The sequence below is a fragment of the Amphibalanus amphitrite genome, unplaced genomic scaffold, assembly GCF_019059575.1.
Source record: "Amphibalanus amphitrite isolate SeventyFive unplaced genomic scaffold, NRLGWU_Aamphi_draft 001217F_arrow, whole genome shotgun sequence".
In the NCBI taxonomy this organism is placed as follows: Eukaryota; Metazoa; Arthropoda; class Thecostraca; order Balanomorpha; family Balanidae; genus Amphibalanus; species Amphibalanus amphitrite.
This window is the reverse complement of record NW_024882711.1, coordinates 41,011-58,194: the sequence shown is the minus strand read 5'-3', so window position 1 is coordinate 58,194 and position 17,184 is coordinate 41,011. Positions and strand designations below refer to the sequence as shown.

Genomic DNA, 17,184 nt, shown 5'->3' with positions numbered 1-17,184 from the left:
GGATATGTGGCGGCGGATCGAAATACCCTACGTCTGTGGCTGTCAGCAGCTCTGCCAGAGGCCGCAGCATCCGCCCCCCCCCCGCGCACACCTGGTCCATGGGCCGTGCACGGGCCCCGCCCCCGCCCCGCCGTCCGTCCGTCCGTCCGTCGGTGGGTCGGCGCGGGGCGCATCTCTGGCCGGCGGCGGCAGAGCGGCCGCACCCGATCACCTTGGCTGGCCGCCGCCGCGCCGCCCGGTCCTCTGCGGCGCCGGCCGCTCTCCGCGGCGCCGCAGTGTCACGCGCGCCGTGGCCCCGAGCGGACGTGTGAGGTGGTGCGCGCGCGACTCGGACTGATCGAGCAGAGAGGGAAAGGGAGAGGAGAGTGGGCGCGCGCCGGACGGTCGGACCGACATGGAGCCCAGCGCGGCCGGCTGACTGTGACCAGCAGAGTGACAGCCCAGGTGACAGAGATGTGGCGGACGGGCGGGCTCGGCACTGCCGCCGCCGCGGCGCTCCTGCTGCTGCTCAGCGCCACCGCCGCCGGTGAGTGCTGCAAGCCCCTCCGACCCCCTCCGGGACTGAGCCTACCACTGGCTTTAGGACACAAATACAAGACCGCTTGAACGGCTGAGTTAAGCAAGTATTTTTATTTGATTCAACATATGCATGCAGATGAAACCGAGGTAATAACAAGTAACAAATATAACTGAAATTTATACAGCCTCCGCCTAAGGCACTGTCGTGCAAGAAATATTAAGTCCACAAATCATTAGTGGTAAACTAGTGATTCGCTGCTTTCAACCAGCAAAGGCATAATCAAATATATGAAACATTAAGATAATTGCCTGGCTCGTTAATAAGCAAAACGATTATTATTCAACATGCCATTGATCAAACAAATGATATCCAATTACATTCAAAGCACTTTGAACCTTTGTGAGCTCACACTATAAATCAACACAATAGCAGCCCTTCCCAACAATTCCACTTTCGCTGTAACTAATGGCGCTCGGACCGCCGCATCCCCCACCGAGGTCGGAAGTGAAATGTCACCGCGCTCCACCGCACCGACAAACCAGCCCGACACGGGGACAATTCAAATCCGTCCTAATCTGTGCGGGCCGGCCGGGCCGCGCGCCACACCACTCAGCCGCCGTCCGACCCCACCGGCCGGTCCCCGGTCCCGTGACGGTGACTCACCGTCACTGTCACGGCGACACACTGTACCGTGACGGTCAGTTTAAGTCAGACTGTAGGACTAGGGTACTCGGAGACCAGGGTCGGCGGTCTGCAGGCCTGCGGAGGTCGGCACAGTGAGGACGGTCCAGGCTGCAGACGGGAAGGAATGACAATATCATGAGAGAAGAGTAAATGGGAGCTGTCTGGGATAAGACTGTCCGGCGAATACCAGATAGGCCTGCAACTGAGGCAATATCATGCGACAGGCCCGACCAATGGGCAGCTGCGGAGGATAAGACTGTCCGGCGAATACGAGATGAGCCTGCAGCTGTCGCGGGTGGCGGGCCGCCCGGCTCATGGATACAGATCAAGGAATCACAGCCGGGTACTGGACTGTCGGACCGCGCCGCCACGGAGACCGTGACCTGTCGCCGAGCAAATCACGGCAGAGCCGGCAGTGACGGCTATCACCTACAACTCCCACCGGACACGTGCCAGCCGAAGGTGTCGCCGCTCGAGGGCGCGACATGCGTCACGGGCGCGTACACAGGTGGCCGTCACCGTGAGCCAGCCATTCGTCAGGACCTCTCCGCGCCGCAGCTGACGGCCCTCCATACATCATCATCAGATCGCCATAACCATAAATATCACATCAGATCGGGCGCATTCGGGTAATGTGGACACCACGGCATAATCGCCGCATTTGTCAGGTGTTTCTCAAACGGGAATGTATTACAATTTACAAACGATCATAAATCGGCCATCACCAGACAATTTGGAAGGAGATTCTTCAATCACCTCGCTCCAGAAGCCTTTTGTAATTCAATTTTCAAGTAGCTTGGTGCACGCAGGAGCTAAACTGGTTTTTAATGAACATCAGCCGTTGCTAAACACACTTCAAGTATTCATCACCTCGCTTGATACGCGCTGAAACAGCTACATTGTTCCCACCCCAGTTTGCATACTAACGAGATCCAATTGTCGCTTTCAAGCACGTGCAGAATGCATCATCTGCAGCGAGTAGTGTCGAACATCAGGTTGCGCCACGCGCGGTCAGGCGGTCGCGAGGGGCGCGATGGACCCGTGTGTCCACCTGCGGCCGCCAGCGGGCCTGTATGACGGCGATAAGTGCCGTCGGCTGGCCGCCGGAGCCGTATGACGGCGGTAAGAGCCATCAGCCGGCCACTGGCGGACCGGCCCGCTGTGTAACCGGTCACTGAGCCGCGTTAGGCAACACCACGGGATTTGATTCAGTGGCCGCTGTCCGTGCGGCGGCCGAGTGATCCCACGGACCGGCTGCCGCCCGCCCGACCGCCCGTCTGCGCGTCGGCCACATTTCGTCCGTGTCACGACGACGGCGCGGGCCGGCGGGGTCACTCCGACCTCAACACGAAGCTGCTCCAGGGCCGCGGGGTCACTCAGGTCCCAGCAGCAGGCCGCCCCGACCCCTGACCGCCGGGCTCGGCCCGCTGACCGCCGGACCCGGCCCGCTGACCGGGGCGCACCGACCGGTCAGCCACGGCCCGGCTCGGCCCGTCGTTACCCCAGAGATGCAGTCGTGTGGAATGCAGCAGCGACCGCGGCGGCGACGGTGGACGCCGCAGATTGCACCACCGGCCGTGCAGGCGCGCGATATGGTGACGATATGTGAGCACGACACGTCGAGCCGGCCGGGAGCGTCCCTCGGGGAGCGGCGGCGGTACGCGCGGAGCCGAGTCTTCGGTCCGGAGACAGAGGGATCTCTTACAGCCGCCGAGAGCTCTTAGTCAGGAGACGGGGAATATCTCGGTCCTGTGACAGGGATGATACCGAGCGGCCAGTCGCCAAGAGCCCTCCCGTCGGATACAGAGGGATACCGCGGTCCGGAGACAGGGGAGATATCTTCTCTGTGTCTCCGCGCTCCGGAGGCAGGGGAGATATCTCGATGCGGTGACAGGGACGATACCGCACAGCCGGCCGTCGTGGCCCGCGCCGCCGCAGAGACGCGGCCCGGCTCCGTAAACAGGCATTACGCCGACAGGTGCAGCGGCCTCCCTCCCGTCGTGCACACAGCCCGAGACCTGCGTGCAGCACGGTCCGGGAGGACGCGTGAGCGGCCCACCCCGCGGCGGCTCGGCGCCGACAGCGGCGGCCCGCCTCCCCCCGCCGGACGGAGCCGCGCGGTGCGACCGAGATGGACGGCCCGGGCCGGTGACACGGCGGGGAGCGGCGACCGGGCGTGAGAGCGCTCCGGCGCCCGATCTGGGTCGGAGGGCAGCCAGCCGGCCCAGGCGGCGGCGGCGACCCGACCTTGCCATGGGAGCCGCGTTCCGGCCGGCGCTGCCAAGGCCACGGCTGCTCGCGGACCGCAGCGGCGCGCCCCCGGGACCGCAGCAGGTCACCGGGCGACCCCGCCGACAAATGGCCCCTGCCGCGGCGCCGCCGACCAGTCCCCGGTGCTCGGACAATGCACCCGCTCCGGTGCACTGCACTCGTACACAAACAGGGCGTGCACGGCGGAAACGTTCCCCGCCGAACCTCAAATCCAGTTTTCCGCCAGACCAATGTGCGAGTGTTGCAATAATTAATGTTTCTGCATTTCCGAAAACATTCCCGAAAGGTCAAATGAAGGAGTGCAATTAATGCTGATCGCTCTATTGTTTGGGAAAGATAGGCCGAGAAGCACTCAGCTAACATGATGACATCGGCTTCAACAAAATGGAAGCCAGAAGGTAAGCGAGATGGTTATGTCAACCATCCAGAAAGACTCGGATCAATCGCTTCCAAAGACATGAAGTGTCCGCCGCCCCAGCTGTATGTACCGGAGTGGCAGGCCGTGCCGGAGCTATCGTAATTCCGGGAGCCGACTGCACGGCTCAGCGGTCACGAAAGCGAGAGGGACGCAGCTGCCGGCGCCGACGGGGCGGGCGCGGCGCGCGCCGCTCCCACGCGGAACCGATCGGCCGCCGCCGCCAATGGCACTCACACGGCAGCGGCTCCGGGCGGGCACGGGCGCGGCGCGGCTGGGGTCGGGCGGCTGGGCCGTGTCACGGGGTCGCTCGCGATGCGCCGCGACCGCCGGGCTTTGCAGGCGGTCCCAAACAATGTTAGGTTAGAGCGGGTTCCTGGGCTGGCGCTCCCGCCAATGATGCTACTGTTGTGTGCAATAATGCAGTCTCCGGTCGCAGTGGCTGGTGTTGTTACAGGCGGTGGTGCAGTCCCCAGTCGCGCCTGCTGTTACTGTTATATGTAGTAACGCAGTCTCCCGCCACCGCCGCCCAGCTGGTGTTACTGTTGTGTGTAGCAGTGCAGTCCCCGCCCGCGACTGGAGTTACATGAAATAACGCAGTCTCCGTCGCGACTGGTGCTAGTTTTATACGCGTGACGCGGTCTCCTCAGCCGCTGCGGCCTGCGATTTTCAGACGATATCGGGCGTCATGCAGATTGCAGAATGCTGGGCCGTTGTACCGGAACAGTACTACCACGGCCAGATGAGGCAGTTACGTCCAGCATAACCAACAACAGAATCTTTGCATCTGAATACAGATAGGCGTAATTCCCCATGAAATATCATCTGGAAGGAAATATGATCTGAAATGATAGTTCCACTTCCAACACCAGTGAGGCTCCGAAAACATTCAAACAGTTCACACCCAAGCCCCTCCTGCTATAAGTATTAGTCTCAGCGGAAGATATCGATTCGTGTACACAAGTCGGTGGACCCTGCCGCCGCACGACGGACAGGCCCCAGAGCCCGGCGTCCGCTGCCGTCTCTCACGGCGGGCGGCGGTGCACCATCGGCGGGCCGTCCTTCGCGCTGCAACTCTCCGGTGAAAGCGAAAACATTCCGCCACCGCCAGAGCCGGCTGGGATACTCCCATCGGAGCGGGCCGGCTCAATATTCCCTGCAACATCCCAAACACGCCGACTTCAGCGGCCCCAGACGACACGGCAGCCCGACAATCCCGACCGTCAGGCCGTCTGCCGATGTATGTATACCGTATGAGAGGTTCATTCCCAATGCCAAGCCATTTGAGTCACGCGGTTGCTATGGAAACACTATGCAGTGGATTATGCAGTTTATAGCAGTTCCCCGTACCGTGGGAACCGACAGGGCATGCAGCCCACGTGCAGACTCATATTAGAATGAAGCAGTAAAATTGATGGCCTTCACGCTGAATATTGGAAAACTTCATCACATTCGTCCCACGTGTGTCGTCGACAGAAAAGACGGCCGAAATAGATTCTTATCCCGTCTCGAAGTACAATGCCAACACCTCCCCAAAAGTCCCGCCGCCTACTGACACCATCCATAATACATCGGAAACGGTTCCAGCGCCCTTTTTATACCGGCCTGGTCAGCGACCCCGGCAGACACCACGGATATCTAACACTGTCAGACAGCTAACGGTCAGATCGGAGCAGACAGATCGGCGCCCGACGTCCCGCCGCTGTCCGCCGCCCCTGTCCGCCGCCGCTGGTCTGTGTCCAGTCCCCTGCCCGCCGCCGCTGGTCTGTGTCCCGTCCCTGTCCGCCGCCGCTGGTTTGTGTCCCGTCCCCTGTCCGCCGCCGCTGGTCTGTGTCCCGCCCCCTGTCCGCCGCCGCTGGTCTGTGTCCCGCCCCCTGTCCGCCGCCGCTGGTCTCCGGGGCGTGGCCGTCCCCCGCCGGCAGCGAGCAGCCTCCGACTGCTGTCCGGACAGTGCCGCGTCGCCTCCGGCTGGTGTCGGACCAGTGCCGCACTCCGGAAACCGGCCCCGGCGCCGCAAGGACGAACGGAGGACGACTGCGCGAGACGCGCCCGTGCAAACACGAACCGGCCCCCGTTCAGCCCCGCCCAGGAACCGGAACTGGTCCGGCCGGGCGGGGCCGGGATGGGGCCGGCGGTGAGCGGCCACCCTTCATCAGCGCGGCGCGGCTCTCACCGAGCAGCGGCCAGCTGCCGGCCGACGGCGCCAATCAGAGCACATCCGTTTAGCAATCCGTCCGGAGACGGAGCCGTGGCGCAACGGCGCCGGCCACTCCGCCGCGGCAGCCCGGCCGGCCGACCGCCGCGGCCCGGCCGGCCGGCGGCGGTGGCAGGGCTCATCCCGCCTCCAATGTCACCGGCCGGCCGCGGTGGCCTGGTTCGGCCGCCATTAGCCGCCTGAAGGACGCTGCTGTTGACGCCACCGGGCCGCGTCTCCACACCGTCCATCGCGCGCCGCTGACCGTCGTAAACAGGCCGGCACGCGACACGCGGGGGCGGGCGGGCGGCCGCCGTGTCGGCGCCGTCAGCCGCGGCGCCCGGCTGATGGAGAGGCCATGTCCCCGCGCCGGTCAGCGCCACCAGTCGGTGTCCGGACCGAACCCGACCCGACCCCTGACCGTCCACCGCAGCCGACTGCGGCCATTACCACCCCCGCACTCCATGAGCTGAGCCGACTAACCACCCACTGCACACTGACGGACCCAGAGCGCGCACCCCATGTGACACGCCCCCGCACTGTGCACTCCATGTGATACCCCCAACGCCACCGGCGTTCTATCACTCGCTGTACTTTACAATGTCCCGTATCTCTATGACGCCAGGTGGGACGGCCGCCGACAGCCGCCGGCTGTGCGAAGGACGCGGCGCCGAATGTATCGGTCAGGAGCAGCCCTCGCCGTCCGAGACCGCCAGCTCTTCGTACCAGGTCAGTGAGCGGGCCGATCTGTTAGTGTACTGTAGAATTGCATAAAATGTGGTCAGATTTGCTAGCTCACATTGGCGCGTGCTGCTGCTCAGGATTTATTGATTGATTATTGTGAGTTAAAGGCAAGCTAAGGAATTATCATTAAAAAATCCATTGAGCTCTTGTTTGCTTACCAAAATCAGATGCTATTTGAAACGCTCGCTGTCAGAGCAGGCGCCCGTTCCAAAAATGGATCGCGCAGTCATTAATTTCCGATCGGCCCCCACGGCCGTCGTCATGTGCGGAAGTGGTCGGGGATCAGTGCGCCACGTAACAGGCCGCCGCGCCGTCTCTGCCGCAGGAGCCGCGCCCGCTGCGCAAGGTCGTGCGCACCACACTGCTGGCCGCCAACGCCAGCGAGCCGCCGCCGGAGACGGAAGCGGCTCCCAGCAGCAGCAGCCCGCGGACAGGTCGGCCCGGCGGCCGCGGCCGCGAGCTGGTCGAGCTGGCGCAGCTGACGCCCGTGTTCGGCCGCCGGCTGAGCGCCATGAGGAACAGGACGGCGGCCGTCACCCCGGCGGCCGGGCCCGGGTCGGCGCGGCAGCCGCAGTCCGGCCCTGAGGCCGACCCGCCCCGGGAGACGGCGGCGCGGCCAAACGCGCTGCCGCGCCGGCGCCGGCCGTCCAGCCGGAGACGGCACCGGCGGCCCCCCGCCGCCGCCGCCGCCGCCGCCGATGACGACCTGTCGGAGCGCGCCAACGCACTGGAGGAGGCCACCCGGCACGGCTCCGACGGCGGCGACGAGCGCGCCTTCCGCGTCGAGCGGCTCAAACGGCGCAGGAAGATCCTGGCCAAAAAGCTGGTGCGCAAACAGTTCCTGGGCGACGGCCCGCGCAAGAAGATTGTCAAGGTGGTGGCGGTGCGGAAGCCGCCGCGCGTGATCCCTGGCCTGACCGAGGTGTACCAGGACAACCTGGTCAACAGTCTGATCTCTGAGGAGTACCCGTCGCTGCAGCCGGCGCCCGGCATCAAGGGCTTCCCGGGCGTCGACTACCCGATCTACCAGCGTATCCCGGAGACCAGCTTCAGCTGCAGCCACCAGCGCTACTGGGGCATGTACGCCGACACCGAGACCCAGTGTCAGGTGGGTACATACAGACACGGAGGCCCGATGGTAAGTAGGGGTATGGGCCAGTCTCGACCGGTAGGTCCGGGGCACCGCTCGGCGGGACGCGCAGACGGCGGGGCGCGCTGGCTCGGAGATCGGGTCACGGAGGGCGGGGCGGCACAGGTCACCGCGGGCGGCCGGGTCAGTCGGCCTACTGTTGTCGTCCGCGGCCATGAAATCGGCCACTTAACATTCACCTTGAATCCCACACGGGCGGCGCGCGTTCTGGGCCGACTGCCACCGCCCGGTGCGGCCCCGCGCCGGCATCACAATGGGACCATCGCCAATCCCATCTCGGCGGCAGGAAGCCAGTCCACCCCGTGTCCCCAGATATCCGATAGGCGCGGCACACAGCCGGGTCGGGTTCAGCCGCCGGTCGGGTCAGTGACTCTGGTCTCTGATCGGCGGCGGGAGCCGAGGTCAGGACACCCGGTCCTCAGCCAGTGTCGTATGCCGAAGCGTCTTCTCCTGTCGTCTGCCACGGTCCGGTCAGTCGCGCTGTCCGGAGGAGACCCAGCCCGCCCGGCCGACTCCGTGCGTCGCCACAATGCCAGCGGCGGCGCATTCGTCGCGATCACGCCACATTGGCCGCGGTCGGACCAGTGCGCCACCAGCCGCCAGTTGCGGCGTCCGCGGCTCCGTGAGCGCCCAATCAATACCTGGGCGCACTTTCTACGACAGCGACGCATGCACGAGGCTCATGGCGCGTCACGGTCGTCTCTGGCGGCTGTGAGTTGCGCCACCGGCTTACATCAGGAGGATCGGCCGGCAGCCGATTGTGTCCGCACACGCTCGTCACCGGGACGGGATGACGGACGGACGGACGGCGCCGGCGGCGGCCGCCAATGTGCGCTAATCGCCCGGCGCGCAGCGGCCGAGCTGCCGCAGACGACAAATGGTCGGCGGTAAGCCGCTCTGCCCGGGACCGGCGCCGCTGGGACCGCCAGCAGGTCGAGGTCGCCGCCGACCTCAGCGCGCCTCGCTGGGTCACGCCAGGTCGCGGCGGGTCACGTTGAATCGGAGGGAGGTCGGGCCAGGTCAGCCGGTGCGCCGTCGGCCGTGCACGGAGCTGATGGTATCCGGCCGGCAGAGCCGGGTCGGCGCACCACCGGTCACGCGCCAGGTCGGGTCAAGTCGGGTCCGTCAGTGCTGGCGCGTCAGCCCCCGCTGCACTGACCGACGGCGGGTCGTCGCCACTGGGCAGTCGTCATGGTGCCGAGCCGATAACATTGGCATTGCAGCGACGCTAACCGAGTCCCGGCCAGCCGCTGCTGATCAGTCCCGACCGGCCACCACTGACCGAGTCCCGACCGGCCACCACTGACCGAGTCCCGGCCAGTCACCACTGACCGAGTCCCGGCCGGGACTGTCCTTGGCCGCGGAGCGCCAGCAGGCGGCAGATGAGTCGGCCGGCCACCTGTTTGGCCGCCGATGGGACCCGGTTTACGGCCGGTCACACGGCGGGGGCCGCCCGGCCGGCCGGGGTCGGACCACTTTCCAGGCCGCTCAGCTCGGCTCGAGTGGCGTCAGCCGCCGCGCCGCAGACAAAGGCGGCCGGCCGACAATTCATGGCGACACGGAGCAATTCGACGGCCCCGCTTTGTTGCACGTCGGGTCGGCGTCGTGGCTCGGTGTTTTAACCCCTCCCCGCCCCGCGCTGGGCTCATCCCCCCTGCACACCGGCCGTGTTTCACTGAGCCGATCCCCAGACCCTGACGGCGGCGCCGGCGCTGCGTCATTACCATAGTCTCCGGTCTCCGATGCAAACGAGCCGGGCCACGGAGGGTGCCCGGGGCGGCAGAGGCGGCGGCGGCGGCCGTCCCCTGACACACACACCGCCCGTCACCGCCGCCCACCGCGCCGCTCGTTACCGCCCCATCCGTCGCCGACTGCGGCGGCGGCGGCGGCGGCTGACCCGGTGACTCGTCCCGCACGGCCCGGCCGAGCACAGTCCGTCGGTCAGCCGGCGCCGTTAGCTTGCGACACGGGTGGCGTGCAGCGGCCGGCGCCCTCCCACGGGTGGCCGCCGGCCGGCGCCGCGCCCCGCCACCCCCGCCGCCGGTCACCGCGCGCCGTTCACCTTCATACGGTGTGCATCGGGCGGCCGCCTCAATCAAGGCTCGCTGGCCGTCACTGCCGGCCGGAAGGGCTCCATCCCAGTCCGGTGCTCGGACCCCTCCCCGACCCCCCTCGCCGGGTGAGCGGACTCCGCGCCTCTCACTGCCGGAGAGGGGCCGGCCGGGCTGGCGCGGCGCCCGCAGGATACCATCACCCTCGACTGCGGCGTGCAGTGTGCAGCCGGGCCGCTGACGGCGCCGCGGAGACGACTCTCCCCGCCGTAACCGCAGTCGCTCCGACGCGCCGCCGGAGAGCCCCGCGGCGAGCTCAGTCCGGCGCGGCGACTTCCTCGGCGCCCCGCCACCAGGGTCGGTCATCAGTCCGGCACGCCGCTCCATCCGACCAATATCGGTCAGCGAGGACCGTGTCCCACACACTCCCAGCCTGCCGCGGGCCGTCCGCCACCTCCCAGGGACGGAAGTGGACGCGCGCGGCGCCGGTCTGTGGGCGCAGGGGGGTTCGCGCCGCGGCGGCGGCCTTGGCAGTCACGGTGTGACGGTCCTGGGCGCGCGGCGTCACGGACCGAGCCGCCTCCGTGACCGGATGGATCGGAAACTATCGGCCGCGACGCCACTTCCGTGTGCCCACGGAACAAAACAGCAAAACCAAATCCGCACCACCGACTGAAAGCACAAACAAAAAGACGGTCTGCCGGGTCGCGGCGGGTTTTTGCGGACAAGGAGAGAGTGGCGGGATGCGACCGTTGGCCGTCAGCGGACCGTCCCAGCTGCTCGGGGCCTCACAATATTCTCCCTCACCCAGTGGTGAGTCCGCCATCCATTCCCTGCACCGACCCCTCCCCCCATCCCGTGTAACGAGCCCTCCACCTCCTCCCCATTACGGAGCGGTTTCTCAGATGCAATCACCGACGGTGTCTCGTAACACCGCGGAATTTAACGCAGCACATATTGAGTGGTCACGTTCAACTTCGGACTTCCCCGATGCCTTATCCCGCTGAGGTCAGGTTATGCATTCACAGCACCAAAAAAAGACGCCAAATCATCACGAAACCATGCATTGAAACTGTTTGGTTACACTTTACCTAAACGATCCCAGCCCGGCGACCGGCTCCCCAGCCGCCGGTTTCGTCAGAGTCCCGGACTGTGAGCAGGGAGGCAGGCAGTGCAGGTCCTCCACCACAACCCGATACCAGTAGAGACGGACGGCGCAGTTGGTCATGTATCAATCGGGAGGCGAGCTGAGGCACTGGCGGGCGCAGGTCACGGTCGCCGCCGACCTCTGACCCGCGGCGCCGCGCTGCTCCCTGTGACGGCGGCCGGCGCGGTCATTTGGCCCGCTGATGGCTGTGCGCCGTGACCGGTCCGCCATTGCCGCCCGGTCCCGGCGACATGAGCGCCGCTCGTCTCCCGACGGCGCCGACACCGCGCGCTTTATCGGCCAGTTATGGTGGCGACCGACCGCCGTCATCGCATCGGCGGCCTTCAGCGTGAAATAGCGCGGCCGTGGTGTGGATCACAGGCCGCCACCGTATCCTGATGGTCGGACCAGCACCCGCGGCAGCCAGGCCGTGCTGGCGACCCGGAGGGACTAGCAGCGCCGCTCTCCGACGGGCCCTGATCACACGGCCGGCCACAATGGGCGCTCCATCACCCCTGACCGCGGTACTGACACCGTGGCGCCCGTTACTGCGCGCACACATCAGTACACCGCGGGGGGCACACCAAACACCCCCAGAGCAGCACCGGCCGCGGGGGCAGGTTCCGGGTCGGTTCCAGAGCGCAGAATCGGCGACCCCCGGCGCCTGGAGCCGGCCAGTGCCCCAGGGCATACGGAGCGACCGTCATGGCGGCGGCAGCCGTGTGATAGAAAGTTCGTGGGGCGCACTGAGGAAGGGCACCGCTCCTAAAAACACATGCTTCCAAAAACCCGCAATCCGTCAGGCGGATGGAGCTGTAGTCGTTGTGCCCAGCCTCCACCGACGGACACCGACACCCAGTACTACAGCCAACGCCTGGCCGCCCAGCAAAACATCGCCGGCAGGACTTCTGGGTGCCGGCGACAAAAGAGTGGACCATTTTTTAGGGCGGACTAAGCAGGGACAGCCACTGAAGGTTTTTGTCGTTTCTTGCGGAGAACCCTTGACAAGTCATCGTAAATACAAAAGGCTTATGTCAGCTCGTTTCCGGAATTTCAGTCGACAATGCCACCATTGTCATGGTTAAGCCGCCGGCTACACCAAGCTCTGTCGTGTCTAAACGCCCCACTGTCCCTCTGTCTCCCGGAACGACACCTCACTGTATACCGATATAATTACTAGAACCTTCCCAGTCCCTCCGTACGCAGGATCAGGCGGCTAGAAATGTTCAGCTACGCAAGCTGAATGCGAAATTATCTCACTGCATTGAATGATGTATTTCTTGCAGCACAGCGGAGTTCGTTTGTCTCTGTCTCAATGCCACATTGCCGTTCATGGCCTCTCGGCAATGGCCAGCCGGGCTAGGCCGGGTGGTCGCTGCCTGGTAACAATTGCCGCGCCGCACAGGGGCAGCCTTGGCCATCCGGGCGGACCGAGCTGGCCTTGCCGCTGCCGCCGCCGCAGGGCACGAGCATGGACACCACGGCGGCGGTGGTGGCGGCGGTGGTGGTGGCGCCGGCTGCCCCTGACGCACCGACAAACCGCCGGGAAGCCGTGTTTCATAGTTTCAGCATAGTTTCAGCCGGGCAGCGCTTCAGCAAGGCTTAATATTTGTGTGTAAGGATATCAATGTAAGTTGATCAATGAACCGAGTTAGACCCCACCGATGGCATTCCTGCAGGCCCAGTCGCCTGTCGCTGCGTTGTTCACGTACGGCACGCTGTGGCTTACCGATTGTGTAACATCCATGAGGTCAAGACCCCCGGGGTCAGTGCTGAGAGGTCAGACCCACAACTGGGACGACTGCAGCTATTATAGCGGTCCGGATCAACACCTTACGAGGGTGTTATCGACTGAATGGCTGCACACCGCCCTCCCACGGCTATCGCCCGGCCATCATCTCGCTCAGCACAAACGAACACGAGCCGCCGAGCTGGCCGCTGCCGAGCGGGCCGCGACCGACGGCCGCCCGCCCTGCCGTTCACCCTCCCTGGGCCATCGTCACGGCATCGTTAGGGGTCTGTCAGCGGTGCCCGCCCAGTCGCACCGGCGTCTGAGAGTCAAATCCCTCTCACACATTTGGTATCATTAAGATCGTATCAGCCACATTGGTAGCACGGTAACTATGCACATTGCACACTGCTGTATCAGAGCAGACCAGTAACACCGCCGACTGACACCGCTGCCCCGCCCGGTCCCCAGGTGTGGCACTACTGCGACCAGGACGGCACCAAGCACTCGTTCCTGTGTCCGAACGGCACCATCTTCAGCCAGGTGACGTTCATCTGCGACTGGTGGTTCAACGTCGACTGCAACACAGCCCTGCAGCTGTACGTCACCAACGAGGCGCTCTCGCTGCTGCCGGCGCCGCCCGAGAAAACCTTCCCCGAGGACTTCAACGGGCCCATCGTCGACTGGTACATCTACCAGCGACACCAGGAGCGGGCCTACAGGAAGGTGAGTGTGACCGGTGGATGTACCCATCGTCGACTGGTACATCTACCAGCGACACCAAGAGCGGGGCCGGGCATACAGGAAGGTGAGTGTGACCGACGACCCCGCGGCACGGGCCGGGAGCTGCAGACTGGAAGCTGTGACTAGGACTGGGAGCTGCGGTTCGGACTCGGACCGAGAGTTGCAGATGACGTCACCACTGTCGCCGTGCCGATGACGTCACGGTGGCAGTGATGACGTTATACGCTGCCTCTGGGGAGTGCGGACCGTCTGATGGCAGCCAATGACGTCACATGAGGGTGAGGTCACCGCCCGAACCTGACGTGCTACAGCGCCGGCTGGTTAGACAGACACAGTCTGGTGACACCGTCTGGTGACACAGACTGGTGAGACCGGCTGACGCCGGTGACGCCACGCCGCCAGAGCAACTCCCGGCGCCGGGCGGCCTTCACACTCAATTAGTGCTGATGTGTCGATACGGGCGCCGTCCCGCTCCCCCGTCATGTCCATACCGCACCGCACGTGCCCACCCCCTCCGCAACGAAAGCCGTGGGGACATCAGCTCAGTCATAGACCAGGGGATTATAACTCTGACAGAGGCTGCCTGACCACACTTCTATGTGGACGTGGAAGTACAAAAGGAGCATCATAAAACCAGGGTAGTGTCAGCGTAACTAGATACCAGTGCTGCTGATGGCCTGAGCCACCCGCGATGCCTGTGATCCACTATCACACCCCCTGATATCTGTTTCAGGAGAAGTTTCTGCGGCAGCTGGAGGCCGGCCAGCGCCAGGAGGCCATTCGGTTCCTGGAGACGCACGACTTCCCGCCGTGGTTCACGCCGCGCGACCAGGCGCTCTACAGGAAGCTCAAGGCGCTCGAGCGCAAGTCCAAGCACCACGAGCCGCCGCCGCACCGGCCTGTCAAGAAGGAGCTGACGCAGTACGCGCCGCGCTACGCCCGGACTGCCGTCTAGCGGCCGCGGCCCCACGCGCGGCAGTCGTCCCACATGTGCCACAGACATTCAGTGATACCTTCGCCGTTCTGTTACGCCCGTCTTAGCGAGTGTTGCGCGAGTGATGAGCGAGAGAGAGCGAGCCGGCGCGAGAGAGGGAGCGAGCGAACGTGTGAGCGGGGCGATCCTAGTGGCGCGCGTCGGCCGCACGTTGTCCGGTGACCGGTCAGAGGTGGGGGCGGACCCACGGGACAGCGCGCGGCGCCCGCCGGCCGGCCGGGCCCTCCGCCCCCACCCAGCAGCTGCCAGCCGGCCCAACATCAGCTGTATTATCGTAATATATTATATACGACAGGTGCCAATATTTGGACATCTGACGCGATACAAAGCATTGGTAAATAAACAGTACGAGAGGAGATAGTCAGAAACCGAAGCAGTTAGTGACATGTTTGACAAAAAAAAAAATGGATCGATCCGGCCACCTAGAGACTGGACTGAGCGCTCCGGTGGCCGAGCCAACAGTGCTAAATCTGTGCTACATTGGAGGATGCCAGTATGGGTAGCACGCTAGTTCTTCAAGAACTGGGTGGCCGCGCGCATGAGAACTCACATTGCTCGGAGATCAGCATAAGGACTTCAAAATCAAAACTGCGTGAAAAAGTAGCCGTAAGTAAAAATCACAGCCATGAGTAGCACAGCTAGCAGCATTGAGGAAGGTTAGCTTCATTTGACTCTTAATAACCGACCTGGTGCGGATACCGTCTGACGTCCATCTATGAACCGCGCCTGACGTCTTATCCAGTCTAACCCGTATCCCGCCTGTCTTTTTCGTCTAACCCGTATCCCCCTGACCCCTTCAGTCTAACCCGTATCCCCCTGACGCCCCTCCAGTCTAACCCAGATCCCCTGACTCCCGTTTAACCCGGATCCTGCCCGACGACGGTCCAGGCATCACATTTACGCTTGGTGATTGCGATAAAAAGTCTGGAACAAGATAAGCGGATATAAAATCAACTTCTCTTCGGCCGCGTTGATAGAGTCCCATTACCACGTCCGGCCAGGCACCTCCAGCTGGCGCCCAGATCTCCGCGAGCCAGCGTCCCTACTGACGCGGGATCGGTATCTCGTGGCCCTGGTCAGAGCGGGGCCGACAGACCAGACAGGCAGATAGACCGGTAGGACAGACAGACAGACCAGCAGCAGAGGACGCCACTGCCGTGTCGACACCGCCGCCGTCTGCTCTCTGCGGCCCATAGTCCGTCCCCATCTGCCCACATTAACCACAGGCCCTACCCTGGGTTGACGCGCCGCGTCGCGCGCCGCGTGCTCTCCCAGTTAACCGGCGTTGGTGGCGGCCAGCAGCCAGTGTCAGTGCCGCTGTCACTGCCCACCCGGCCCGTGTCAGTGCCGCTGTGACGGTGCAGGGCGGCAGAGCCGGCCCAGGACTGACCTTGATCGCCCAGCGGAGTCGTCGCAGAGTGCCCTGGGCGCGCTGAACCGCCTCCTCCAGCTCCGGGCGGCGCCGAGCGTTCTGTCGGCCAGACGCCATCGGTCGGGTCAGATCAGCAGGAGGGACACATCGCCACAGGCTAATATAGCGGCTGCATGAGCGCCGACAGGTCCGCGCTCAGGCCGTGCAGATACAAAAAAGCCAAAGTGTGAATATAGTGGACTGTCCCGATGCTCACGTTTGACATGCATGATACGACTTTGCCTTTACTAGCCGCTCGTCGCCCAGCTCACCCTATCGCTGAGCGGCTCCACGGTGTGGCCCTTGTGCTCGCCAGAGATGGAGCAGTGCGAGCACACGGCCACCTCGTCGTCGGTGCAGTAGTACTCGAGCGGCCGGCCGGCGTGTAGGGGGCAGCACCGGGCGTCCGCCAGGGCGGCGCCACTGTCGCTGCCGCTGGCCACCGAGGAGCCGGGCGGCGCCGGCCGGGACACGTGTCGAGACAGAAGCTTCGACGCACGGTGAACCTGCAGCGGCCAGAGTGACATGCATGATTCCAGCCAATTTATATACTGAATCATGACCATTTACCGTCATAAGCAACTTTAATTGAAGAGATCTAAGCCTCTGTGGGAATACAAACAATGTGAGAACATGAATGAGGCAAATGAAGTTTAATTCAAGTGACATAGATGAACGCAAAATAGGACATGAACAGTGATCATATCATCTTCCCAGGAGGGAGAAGTAGCGGCAGCACAGGATTGGCTTACCTTTTGGAAGCAGCCGGTGCAGAATCGCGTGTCCTCGCATTTGGCGCAGAGCAGGGAGCCGTAGTTGGATCCGCACTCCTCGCATTTCTCTGTGAACGTGACACACCTCCGTCATCAGCTCTGCGTGGGAGCACAACACACTAACTACTCCTATGGAAGGTGGTCGCAGCGGAAAGGCGGCGCCGGCAGCCCTGGATCGTCTGACTGCTGACCGGGATCCCGTGTCCCCAGTCGCTCGTATGTAACACGAGGACGGCGCGGGACGGCACGGGAGAGGGGGGCTGGGGCGGGGGCAGTGACCGCTCCGACGCCCCGACACACAGCGCCGGCGCCGCGGAGACACCCGATACCGAGACTCGGCACCGTGCGGACTGCGGG

At 64.1% G+C, this 17,184-nt stretch overlaps 1 protein-coding gene across 1 annotated transcript; it reads left to right on the top strand.

Moving 5' to 3' along the window:
- Nucleotides 1-266: 266 nt before the first annotated feature.
- LOC122371226 lies at nucleotides 267-15,048 on the top strand. The gene is made up of 5 exons (XM_043347379.1): nucleotides 267-526; nucleotides 6,710-6,813; nucleotides 7,154-7,936; nucleotides 13,377-13,631; nucleotides 14,383-15,048. The coding sequence occupies exons 1-5, from the start codon at nucleotides 454-456 to the stop codon at nucleotides 14,602-14,604; spliced, it is 1,437 nt and encodes a 478-aa protein (XP_043203314.1). The 5' UTR covers nucleotides 267-453; the 3' UTR covers nucleotides 14,605-15,048.
- Nucleotides 15,049-17,184: the final 2,136 nt, after the last annotated feature.

Excerpts from the sequence above, each read along its gene's own strand:
- LOC122371226 (XM_043347379.1), top strand. The coding sequence starts at position 454 with ATGTGGCGGACGGGCGGGCTCGGCACTGCCGCCGCCGCGGCGCTCCTG. Across the intron at positions 7,937-13,376 it reads ACACCGAGACCCAGTGTCAG|GTGTGGCACTACTGCGACCA; the intron begins GTGGGTACATAC and ends CCCGGTCCCCAG. Across the intron at positions 13,632-14,382 it reads AGGAGCGGGCCTACAGGAAG|GAGAAGTTTCTGCGGCAGCT; the intron begins GTGAGTGTGACC and ends TATCTGTTTCAG.